Source organism: Manacus candei, unplaced genomic scaffold (assembly GCF_025592945.1).
Source record: "Manacus candei isolate 608988 ecotype Guabito, Panama unplaced genomic scaffold, ASM2559294v1 h1tg000048l, whole genome shotgun sequence".
In the NCBI taxonomy this organism is placed as follows: domain Eukaryota; kingdom Metazoa; phylum Chordata; class Aves; order Passeriformes; family Pipridae; genus Manacus; species Manacus candei.
Window position 1 is genome coordinate 13,044,707 of NW_026138096.1, and position 12,130 is coordinate 13,056,836.

A 12,130-nucleotide genomic window follows, 5' to 3' on the forward strand; every position below is an offset into this window, starting at 1 on the left:
TTGACGGTGTATATTTTATTTTGGTTTTGTTCCTTTTCCCCTTCCTCCTTCCCTTTCCCTCTTTCTTTCGGAAACTGTATATAGTATTTCATCTGTAATATACGTAAATACATTTATTTTCATATAAGTTTGGATAGTCGGGATTTTTTCATAGTTTTTTTCTTAGCACTGAGCTGGGGGTATTTTGGTGCTGGGTCTGGGACTTGGCAGGGAGCCAAGTAAAACTTAGACAGTGTTCCACCACAACGCTAAATAATTCTATCTCAGACCAGTAGTTACAAAACAGATTTTCTTGTTACAATGTGAAGAAGACACAGGTAACTTCTGGGACTCTTAATACTCCCTTACTGAACAGTAGCCGTCAATGGAGCACATCAGCCCAAATCCCCCATAGTGGCAGTTACGGATACATACCCTGGGAAAGGCTGCAAAGGACATCTGAAAAGAACTAACACTTCCTTTAGCCACACAGCTAAATTCTCTCCTCTTTCCTGGTCTGTCTTGCCAATAACGTGGGCTACTATGACCTGACCTTGGGCATCTAATGCTCCTGCTAAAGGCAAGACTCAAGAGAGAGCTCTTCAACACAAGTACAGAAGTCATCTGATTGGACCATGAAAAATAGCAAAGATCATCCAAATATTGTGTGAGATGACCAGAAAGGGAAGGCATTCTACCAGTTAAATGCAGCTTCAGCTAAATGTGCCATGTCTATTCCAAGGTTTTAATGTGCAGCCACTGGAGCAGGTCCAAGAGGAAGGAGTTTTGTTCCAACCTGATTTCCAGATCTTCTCACCAAGTGCTAAATTCCTTGGATCACTTGTTCCAAGCTGCTGTGCCTGCCCAGCTGGTGAGCTCGCTGGAGGGCAGACTCTTCACCTCTCCCCACACTCCATCTTGAAGTGCTACTCTCTCTGGGCATTGCAGCAGAGTTAGAAGATGTTCTCTGACGTCATTTCATTGATTCCATTTTTCTGGTGTTGGTTGACTGTTTACAAAAGCCAATACTCTGTTCAGTGCTCTTTCCTGTAAACAGAAGATGATGTACTCAGCTGGGAGAGTGGGCAGGTCCTGCAGAAGCTGCTGTTGCTTTCTGCAGGCTGAGCAGACCCAGAAGAAAAAATTGTGTGTAACTATTCATTCTGAATTCATCGTTTCCCTTTCCAACAATGGCCTTTGGCAGACACCGAGAAAAATGTCCAGAAAAGAGAAAAACTTGGTTGTTCTTTCAGGGATTCTGCCCCAACCTTTGCCCATTCATGAGCTCAAAACCAGTACTCTGTGTCTTTGTGTTTAATAATCCTGCAAGAGTGTAGCAGAGCCCAGTACCCAGGTGCCCAGGGAGGTGGCACCAGATCCCTGGGGAGCATAGAAGATGTCTAATGCATGAAAGGTGTTGGAATTGAGCCGAAAAGAGACTCCCTTAATTGCTTCTGGTCATCTGAGACCAGATGGGCTGGGTGCAAGTAGGCTGAATTTCAGATTAGAACCAATTAAGACCTGCAGGTCTGGTTGAGTCCAATGAGAACTTGGACAATGCAGATTGGGAACAATCTTTTTTATTGAAACAACAGGTTCAATCAACCAGTTGATTGGCTCAAAAGAAGCCAGGTGGGAAGCAGAGGGGAGACAGGGTGAGCTGTGGGGAGGTGGGACGACCACTGCTCCCCCCCCTGCCCTGGGAGCCTTTGTCAGTCTCTGGGCCAGAGCCAAATGGCGGCGGCCGAAGGCACGGCCTGCCCCAAAATGGCGGCTGGACCCATGGCCTGTCCCGGACTGTAAGTGCTTATGGATTTGTTGGGGAGAAATGCACTAACTATATGTTAACTAATTATTTGAGGAGGATAAATTGACTACATGTTAACTTCTTCTCTATCTGAAGGGTATAAATGAACTAACTACATGTTAACTACTTACATGTCTGTGGGGCTACTATATCTTAACTATTTAAATATTTTGGTGGATCAATGCACTAACAACATATTATGTCGTTATCAATTTTGGGGGGATCTATGCACTAACTACGTGTAACTACTCATAGAATTCTTGGGGAACTACATATTAACTACCAACACATTGTTGGGGCACTGCCTAATTCCTACTTCTCTACTTGTCGGGGCAAACATGCTAGCTCCATCTTAGCTCCACCTAAATGAACTACTGTTAATATAGGGACTGTCTGTCAGGCCATAGGTCGAAGATATGTCAGGGCCTGGGTGAAGGTTGTCGCGGCCTGGGTGAAGGTTGTCGGGGCCTGGGTGAAGGTTGTTAGGTCCTAGTTGAAGGTTGTCAGGGCCTGGGTAAAGGTTGTGAAGCCCTAGGTGAAGGTTTTTAGGCCCCAGGTGGAGGTTGTTAGGCCCTAGGTGAAGATTTTTAGGGCCTGGGTGAAGGTTGTCAGGGCCTGGGTGAAGGTTGTTAGGCCCTAGATGAAGGTTGTCAGGCCCCAGGTGAAGGTTGTCAGGGCCTGGGTGAAGGCTGTCCAGGCCTCGGTGAAGGTTCTCAGGGTGCTTCTTCTCCAGGCCGCAGCTCGTGTGCTGCAAGGGTTCCAGCAGCTGCTGCTGAAAGTCCCTCCTGGTCCACCCTGAGAGGCCCTCCTGTCCAGACCATGCTCTTCTTCCTCTTCCTCGTTTGCATCGCCCTTGTCACCTTCTTCTTCATTTCCTTGGCGAATGCCCAGATTTCCTTCACCTCTTTGTATCTCTTCCTGATTGTGAGCATGGTCTGGAGGGATGCCCTCCTCCTCCTCCTCGCCTCTTCGAGGGCTCTCCTGGCCGCTGCTCTCTGGTTCATGGCTGCTATTCTGCGGCTGAACCAGAGCGCCAAGAGCAGGCCCAGGGCTGCAGCAGGAGCCCAGAAGTGCCACTGCTGGAGGGCAGCCCAGAGCAGGGCTCCCCCGGCACGCAGAGCGCGCTCCAGGGGGCCCTGCTCCAGCTCCTGCTGCATCCGAGACATCTCCCTCTGGAGATAGTGCTCGCGCAGCTCCATGCGCTCCCGCGTCACCTCGTCCAATCCGTCGCCCATCGGCAGCGGGTAGTGGATGAGGCTCTGCAGAAGCAAAGCAAGGATCATTGCCCGAGTCATAGCGTGCAGGGGAGAGAGAGTAGGGGGTGCCCACTCCCTGCCTCTGCCCAGACTGGACTGGGGCAGCCTTCCCTGTGGTGGCCTTTTATACTTGCCTCCATTGTGACATGTCCCATGTGACGTCACAGACACCAGAGGCATCACAGCCAGGCCAGCCCCGCCCTTTGTGCCCACCCCATCTCAGCCACTGCCAGTGGGCAACCAGAGCCCCGACAGCCACCAAGTGCAGCCCCAGCCGCAGGGAATGGGCCCCCAGGGGCTCCCTTCCTATCGCGGGCAGAAGCCCCCGATCCCTTGTCAAATGGAACGGTGGGGGACATGGCCCTTGGATACTTTGCTCCTTTGGATCCCCTGCTGTGTAATGGGATCAGTTCCCTCGGGGCTGACCTCTGGGCTTGTGGGGGTGCTGCTGGAGCTTTGGAACACCTCTGGGTGCTTGGTGGTGAATATCCTGGGGGTGGGATGGGTCCTCTCCATGGCAGGATCTCTGTTGCTGCTTGGCACTGTGAGGGGACCTTGGTTGCAAAGAGACATTGCCCAGGAGTGAGGAGGAGCTGTGGGGGTGGATTTTCCCGAAGGAGACTGTAGCACCACCAAGTCGGGGCTCCTTTAGATCAAGAATGAAGCAGAGGGGTGGTTCCGGCAAAGAATTTGAGTTGTTTGCAAAACTGTAATACATGTCTGTTATGTAGCGATGGGTCATCTCGAACTGTCCCTGAACACCAGAGGGAAATGTAAAAATCTAATGTAAAAGGAGGGTGCCCCTGGTTGTGTGGGACACTCCATGTGCAGCCATAAGGAACAATTTGCCCTCAGAAGGGACCTCCGGGGACAGTGACCCACCAGGTTTTTCCTTCCTGAGCAGTTTTGATGCAGAGTGTGGCCGACTTCCCCTGAGCAACACCTCCATGTGAGGTTACCCGCCGTCCTCATTCTCCTTGGGTTCCCCTTGCAGAGCCCTCCCCCCATTCTGTCGGGGCCCCTGGAGAGGTGGGAGAGTCCCAGAGGAGAGGTGCCATCTGTGTCACCATGCCCCCTCTCCCTTCAGTCCCAGTCTTCAGGCAGGCAGGTGCAGGGAGGGTGGGGAATCCTCCCTGAAATGGGTGCTGTCTGTCTGTGGGGCCTCTTTAGACCCCAAATGGGTCAATTCTTGGGTCAAAACCACCTGGTAGGGGTATGTATGTGTGTCAGGGGTGGTGATGGTGGCATGAGAAGGCCTAGGCCTGCTGCCAAGGTAGGCGAGATGGCAGGGAAAGGCTGGTTGCTACGCTGTCAATCAATAATCTGCCTGGTGGAAAACCCACCCAACACCCCCTGAGCAAAATCTCTTGAAGTCTAAAATTAAAGTGTAACAACTGGTAAGATCTTGAAGCTTCTAGACCAGGGTGTAACAGGGGCCTATTCCAGGGCAGCCCAGGTGTGATTCCAGCCACAAGTGTCCCTGTCCTTCCCCCTGGCACTCCTCCCCTTGCTCAGGAGTTCGGTAACCAATTTCACTCCCAAACTGTAGAACATGAAGTTAGCATAAAGCATATCCTTATTTAATGAATGAAAAGCAAATTTTAAAACAACATCCAGACAAAGAAAGACCCTTCACAAGCTTTAATTTAGCAAACTGGTACTTATCCAGAGACCACAAAGCACTTACTAAGGCATTCAGTGGAATTTTTGGGTTGGATTCCAATACATTTGGAGAAGAAGTTAGGAGAAAAGAGAAAGAGAGAGAGAAAGTAAGAGAGAAAGAGAGAAAAAAGAGAGCTTGGTCTTTCCTTGGCCTCCCTGGGATGCGGGGAGGTCTGGTCTGCTTTTAAATTCAGGGTAGCAGAGCTGTAGGGAATAGGGTGTGGAAAAAGCCAGAGCTTTGCAGAGAACGGAACAACTCGTTACAGGAGTGAGCTGTAACTCCTAAAACTGCCATTTCAACTGCCGTGACAGCTACCAGCCAATGAGATGCTGCGGTCCCAGTTTTTACCTTATAAGGTGTGTTTGTTGGTGTTGGGTTATAAAAGGGGTTACGACCCAAATAAACTTGTCTCAGCTTCACCCCCTGAGTCCGTGCCTCAATACACCACACGGAGCAGCCCCTCAACACTCCTGTCCCCATCCCTTTTCTCTGCCCCGCTCGGCCGGGGCCTCCCAAGGCGCGGCTGCGCTTCCAGATTTCCCTGGGGGCCCACACAGTCGGTCACCACCATTTTGGGGCAGGCTGTGTGTTCGGGTGCCGCCATTTCGGGTTGGGCCACGGGCTGCCTGAGGCTGCAGGGGCAGGAGGGAGTGCTGTGATCCGATTATTAAAAGCATCAGAAATGCCTCGTGATGAATTGAGGTGCAAATGAGACCGTATGCCCAAGGCAATGGTAATGGGGTTTATATCGCAGTCAATGTGAGGCAGAGAGAGCCGCAGCTCCCGCTCCATGCACCATGAGTTGTCCAAGGTTTTCACATGCTGCCACTGGAGCAGGCCCCAGATAAAGGAATGTTGTTACAGCCTGATTTCCAGATCTTTGCACCAACTACTAAGTTCTATGGATCACTTCCTCCAAGTTGCTGTGCCTGCCCAGCTGGTGAGCTCGCTGGAGGGCAGACTCTTCACCTCTCCCCACACTCCATCTTGAAGTGCTACTCTCTCTGGGCATTGCAGCAGAGTTAGAAGATGTTCTCTGACGTCATTTCATTGATTCCACTTTTCTGGTGATGGTTGACTGTGTACAAAAGCCAACTCTCTTGAATACTCTTTCCTGTAAACTGAAGCTGATGTATTCAGCTGGGAGAGTGGGCAGGTTCTGCAGAAGCTGCTGTTGCTTTCTGCAGGCTGAGCAGACCCAGAAGAAAAAATTGTGTGTAACTATTCATTCTGAATTCATTGTTTCCCTTTCCAACAATGGCCTTTGGCAGACACTGAGAAAAATGTCCAGAAAAGAGAAAAACTTGGTTGTTCTTTCAGGGATTCTGCCCCAACCTTTGCCCATTCATGAGCTCAAAACCAGTACTCTGTGCCTTTGTGTTTAATAATCCTGCAAGAGTGTAGCAGAGCCCAGTACCCAGGTGCCCAGGGAGGTGGCACCAGATCCCTGCGGAGCATAGAAGATGTCTAATGCATGAAAGGTGTTGGAATTGAGCAGAAAGAGACTCCCTTAATTGCTTCTGGTCATCTGAGACCACATGGGCTGGGTGCAAGTAGGCTGAATTTCAGATTAGAACCAATTAAGACCTGCAGGTCTGGTTGAGTCCAATGAGAACTTGGACAATGCAGATTGGGAACAATCTTTTCTATTGAAACAATAGGTTCAATCAACCAGTTGATTGGCTTAAAAGAAGCCAGGTGGGAAGCAGAGGGGAGACGGGGTGAGCTGTGGGGAGGTGGGACGGTCACTGCTCCCCCCCCTGCCCTGGGAGCCTTTGTCAGTCTCTGGGCCAGAGCCAAATGGCGGCAGCCGAAGGCACGGCCTGCCCCAAAATGGCGGCTGGACCCATGGCCTGTCCCGGACTGTAAGTGCTTATGGATTTGTTGGGGAGAAATACACTAACTATATGTTAACTAATTATTTGAGGAGGATAAATTGACTACATGTTAACTTCTTCTCTATGTGAAGGGTATAAATGAACTAACTACATGTTAACTACTTACATGTCCGTGGGGCTACCATATCTTAACTATTTAAATATTTTGGTGGATCAATGCACTAACAACGTATTATGTCGTTATCAATTTTGGGGGGATCTATGCACTAACTACGTGTAACTACTCAGAATTCTTGGGGAACTACATATTAACTACAAACACAGTTGTTGGGGCACTGCCTAATTCCTACTTCTCTACTTGTCGGGCAAACATGCTAGCTCCATCTTAGCTCCACCTAAATGAACTACTGTTAATATAGGGACTGTCTTGTCAGGCCATAGGTCGAAGCTATGTCAGGGCCTGGGTGAAGGTTGTCAGGGCCTGGGTGAAGGTTGTGAGGCCCTAGTTGAAGGTTGTCAGGGCCTGGGTGAAGGTTGTCGGGGCCTGGGTGAAGGTTGTTAGGCCCTAGATGAAGGTTGTCAGGGCCTGGGTGAAGGTTGTGAGGCCCTAGGTGAAGGTTTTTAGGACCTGGGTGAAGGTTTTTAGGCCCTTGGTGAAGGTTGTCAGGCCCTAGATGACGGTTGTGAGGCCCTCGGTGAAGGTTGTCGCGGCCTGGGTGAAGGTTGTTAGGCCATAGGTGAAGGTTGTCAGGGCCTGGGTGAAGGTTGTTAGGCCCTAGATGAAGGTTGTAAGGCCCCAGGTGAAGGTTGTCAGGGCCTGGGTGAAGGTTGTTAGGCCCTAGATGAAGGTTGTAAGGCCCCAGGTGAAGGTTGTCAGGGCCTGGGTGAAGGTTGTTAGGCCCTAGATGAAGGTTGTAAGGCCCCAGGTGAAGGTTGTCAGGGCCTGGGTGAAGGTTGTTAGGCCCTCGGTGAAGGTTGTCAGGCCCTAGGTGAAGGCTGTCCAGGCCTCGGTGAAGGTTTTCAGGGTGCTTCTTCTCCAGGCCGCAGCTCGTGTGCTGCAAGGGTTCCAGCAGCTGCTGCTGAAAGTCCCTCCTGGTCCACCCTGAGAGGCCCTCCTCTCCAGACCATACTCTTCTTCCTCGTTTGCATCGCCCTTGTCACCTTCTTCTTCATTTCCTTGGCGAATGCCCAGATTTCCTTCACCTCTTTGTATCTCTTCCTGATTGTGAGCATGGTCTGGAGGGATGCCCTCCTCCTCCTCCTCGCCTCTTCGAGGGCTCTCCTGGCCGCTGCTCTCTGGTTCATGGCTGCTATTCTGCGGCTGAACCAGAGCGCCAAGAGCAGGCCCAGGGCTGCAACAGGAACCCAGAAGTGCCACTGCTGGAGGGCAGCCCAGAGCAGGGCTCCCCCGGCACGCAGAGCGCGCTCCAGGGGGCCCTGCTCCAGCTCCTGCTGCATCCGAGACATCTCCCTCTGGAGATAGTGCTCGCGCAGCTCCATGCGCTCCCGCGTCACCTCGTCCAATCCGTCGCCCATCGGCAGCGGGTAGTGGATGAGGCTCTGCAGAAGCAAAGCAAGGATCATTGCCCGAGTCATAGCGTGCAGGGGAGAGAGAGTAGGGGGTGCCCACTCCCTGCCTCTGCCCAGACTGGACTGGGGCAGCCTTCCCTGTGGTGGCCTTTTATACTTGCCTCCATTGTGACATGTCCCATGTGACGTCACAGACACCAGAGGCATCACAGCCAGGCCAGCCCCGCCCTTTGTGCCCACCCCGTCTCAGCCACTGCCAGTGGGCAACCAGAGCCCCGACAGCCGCCAAGTGCAGCCCCAGCAGCAGGGAATGGGCCCCCAGGGGCTCCCTTCCCATCGCGGGCAGAAGCCCCCGATCCCTTGTCAAATGGAACGGTGGGGGACATGGCCCTTGGATACTTTGCTCCTTTGGATCCCCTGCTGTGCAACGGGATCAGTTCCCTCGGGGCTGACCTCTGGGCTTGTGGGGGTGCTGCTGGAGCTTTGGAACACCTCTGGGTGCTTGGTGGTGAATATCCTGGTGGTGGGATGGGTCCTGTCCGTGGCAGGATGTCTGTTGCTGCTTGGCACTGTGAGGGGACCTTGGTTGCAAAGAGACATTGCCCAGGAGTGAGGAGGAGCTGTGGGGGTGGATTTTCCCGAAGGAGACTGTAGCACCACCAAGTCGGGGCCCCTTTAGATCAAGAATGAAGCAGAGGGGGTGGTTCTGGCCCAGTATTTGAGTTGTTTGCAACATAGTAAAACGTGTGTGTTAAGCAGGGATAGGTCAACCCGGGTTGCCCCTGAAGGCCAGAGCCAAATGTAAGAATCTAATGTAAAAGTGCATTCCGGGTACCCCTGGTTGGATGGGACACCCCGTGTGCAGCAATAAAGAGCAGCTTTGCCTCAGAAGGGGCCTCCTGTGACAATGACCCGCATGGTTTCTCCTTACTGAGCAGTTTTGACGCAGAGTGTGGCCGACTTCCCCTGAGCGACACCTCCATGCGAGGTGACCCACTGTCCTCATTCTTGTTGGGTTCCCCTTGCAAGACCTTTACCCCCAATTCTGTCAGGGCCCCTGGGGAGGTGGGAGAGTGCCAGAGGAGAGGTGCCGTCTGTGTGGCCGTGCCCCCTGTCCCTTCAGTCTCTGTGTCCCGGCAGGCGCACCTAGACAATTCATTGTTTCCCTTTCCAACAACGGCCTTTGGCAGACACTGAGAGAAGTGTCCAGAAAAGAAGCCAACATGGTTGTTCTTTCAGGAATCCTCCCCCAAGCTTTGGCCACGCATGAGCTCCAAACCAGTAATCTGTGCCTTTGCATGCAAGAGTGTAGCAGAGCCCAGTGCCCAGGCGGCCAGTGAGGTGGCACCAGATCCCTGGGGAGCATAGAGGATGTCTAATGCATGAAAGGTGTTGGAATGGAGCAGAAAAGAGACCCCCTTGAGTGTCAGCTGGTCCTCCGAGATCAGGTGGGCTGGGTGCAAGTAGGCTGAATTTCAGATTAGAACCAATTCAGCACTGCAGGTCTGGTTGAGTCCAATGAGCACTTGGACAATGCAGATTGGGAACAATCTTTTTTATTGAAACAACAGGTTCAATCAACCAGTTGATTGGCTCAAAAGAAGCCAGGTGGGAAGCAGAGGGGAGACAGGGTGAGCTGTGGGGAGGTGGGACGACCACTGCTCCCTCCCCTGCCCTGGGAGCCTTTGTCAGTCTCTGGGCCACTGCTCTCTGGTTCACGGCTGCTCTTCTGCGGCTGAACCAGAGCGCCAAGAGCAGGCCCAGGGCTGCAGCAGGAGCCCAGAAGTGGCACTGCTGGAGGGCAGCCCAGAGCAGGGCTCCCCCGGCACGCAGAGCGCGCTCCAGGGGGCCCTGCTCCAGCTCCTGCTGCATCCGAGTCATCTCCCTCTGGAGATAGTGCTCGCGCAGCTCCATGCGCTCCTGTGTGACCTCATCCAAGGCATCGCCCACCAGCTGTGGGTACTGGATGAGGCTCTGCAGAAGCAAAGGAAGGAGTATTGTCCATGCCATGGCGTGCAGGAGAGAGAGAGTAGGGGTTGCCCACTCCCTGCCTCTACCCAGACTGGACTGGGGCAGTGTTACCTGTGGGGGCCACGGAGAGCTGCCCCCATTGTGACACATGGACCTATGAATATATTAGCTTGGGAACTACATGTAAACTTCAAACATATTTGTTGGGGAACTATCTTTTCACTACTAAAATATTTCTTGGGGGTAAATGCCACGGCCCGAGGGTAAAAGGGATAGGGACGTGGCACCACACAAAAGGGTTCAGACGCAGTTGAAAATCTGGGTGCAATACCAGTTTATTAAGGGAAGACAGTGACTTATATAGGGTAAGGGTGAGGGGAGGATTCATGGCTGGGGTGGAGCATGGGATTGACAACCATGGGTGAGACGGCATTTGGAGAGAGGAGAAAGGTGGGTGTAACTTATGGGTATCTAGGGGAAGGGACCAACGGGAGCTCACTCCACACTGCGGCAACTCTCAGCCAATCAGTGGGAGATGAGTGGGAAAGCAGGGGAGAACAGGGGAGTAAACAACTTTTGGCGGGAAAATCTGAGGGACCAAGGGGAACAACATTGGGGTACATGAAACTTGATCTAAAACCCATGATGAACTGGGGAGTAACAGGTCAGTCCAACAGAATAATAGTCCATTCAGGCTCCATAAATATCTCTCCAAGCCTGGAATCGTTCCCAGTCCGATTTTCTGTCCTCCTCACCTACGAATATATTAGCTGGGGAACTACATGTAAACTTCAAACATATTTGTTGGGGAACTATCTTTTCACTACTAAAATATTTCTTGGGGGTAAAGTTGCTATACTACATCTTAACTGCCTCGAAATTAATTACTAATGATATGTAGTCTGCCTCTCTATAGGTTTTCTAAACTAAGTCAGGGACTAGGTGAAGGTTCTCAGGGCCCCAGCAGCAGGGAATGGGCCCCCAGGGGCTCCCTTCCCAAAGCAGGCAGAAGCCCCCAATCCCTTGTTAAATGGAACAGTGGTGGACATGGCCCTTGGTTGCTTTGCTCCTTGAGATCCCCTGGTGTGGGACGGGATCAGTTCCCTTGCTGCTGACCTCTGGGCTTGTGGGGTTGCTCCTGGAGCCTTTGGGACACCTCTGGGTGCTTGGTGGTGAATATCCTGGTCGTGGGATGGGACATCTCTGTGACGGGATCTCTGTTCTTGTTGGGCACTGTGAGGGGACCTTGGTTACAAAGAGACACCTCCTGGGAGTGAGGAGCAGACGTGGGTGGTGATTTCCAAGAAGGACACTGTAGCCACACCAAGTCCAGGCTCCTTTAAATCAAGAATGAAGCAGAGAGGTGGTTCAGGCACAGAATTTGAGCTGTTTTAAATTTGTAATACCTGTGTGTTATGTAGTGATGGGTGATCTCCAATTGTGCCTGAATGCCAGAGAGAAATGTAAGAATCCAAAGTAAAACTGCATGGTGGGTGCCCCTGGTTGTGTGGGACACCCTGTGTGCAGCAGTAAAGAACAATCTGCCCTCAGAAGGGACCTGCTGCAGTCTGGGGTTTGAAAGGTTTTGCAACAGCAAATAGGGTTCGTCACTGTGCTATCATGCTTCATTCTAGCCGGGGGGAGACTTATATAGGGTAGGGCGAGGAAGGGTCTGGAAAACAGGGAGGAGCATGGGCCTGACAGGGGTATTGACCAATCAAGAAAGGAGGGAGGGAACACAGGATGAGCAGGGACCAATGAGGGGAAACATCTGCAATGCAGCAAATGGGAGCCAATAGGAAAAATGGAGGGTACATATGAGGGGTAAATACACTAAAACTTGAAAAATTCGGAATAAAACTGTCCTGAAAAGATTCACTGGTAACACCAAAACTGTCCTTTCTGTTATCAGCTGCTCCTCAGTACCGGTCTCACAACGTGTTGCTTTCAGGCAGGTGCTTGGTCGCCTCTGTTTCTCTCTGCGCCTGCTGCAGCTCCTCTTGCCATCTTTGTAACAGTTCCTCCTCACAGCATGTGCCCTTCTCAGAGACCTCCTGGGACAATGACCCGCCTGGTTTTTCCTTCC

The 12,130-nt window shown here is 52.0% G+C and overlaps 1 protein-coding gene and 1 long non-coding RNA gene across 3 annotated transcripts; one reads left to right on the forward strand and one right to left on the reverse strand.

The window, feature by feature from the left end:
- Positions 1 to 1,876: 1,876 nt before the first annotated feature.
- On the forward strand, positions 1,877 to 7,697 carry LOC127475991 (uncharacterized). Of its 2 annotated transcripts, none has more exons than XR_007906446.1 (3): positions 1,877 to 2,327; positions 2,391 to 2,453; positions 7,560 to 7,697. It is a non-coding gene; the product is annotated as an uncharacterized LOC127475991 (long non-coding RNA). The 2 variants fall into 2 exon arrangements; XR_007906447.1 differs by having other exon boundaries at positions 2,240 to 2,264; positions 7,497 to 7,697.
- Positions 2,484 to 11,645, reverse strand: LOC127475979 (uncharacterized). The gene is made up of 3 exons (XM_051798262.1): positions 10,800 to 11,645; positions 10,156 to 10,198; positions 2,484 to 3,232 (listed from the first exon to the last, which is right to left on the reverse strand). Exons 2-3 carry the CDS (start codon positions 10,182 to 10,184, stop codon positions 2,500 to 2,502), a joined length of 762 nt encoding a protein of 253 aa, XP_051654222.1. The 5' UTR covers positions 10,185 to 10,198; positions 10,800 to 11,645; the 3' UTR covers positions 2,484 to 2,499.
- Positions 11,646 to 12,130: the final 485 nt, after the last annotated feature.

Coding starts and splice junctions, on each gene's coding strand:
- LOC127475979 (XM_051798262.1), bottom strand. CDS start 10,184: ATGGGGGCAGCTCTCCGTGGCCCCCACAG. Junction 3,233..10,155: donor GCTCTCCGTGGCCCCCACAG/GTAACACTGCCC, acceptor GGGCGGGGCTGG/CCTGGCTGTGATGCCTCTGG.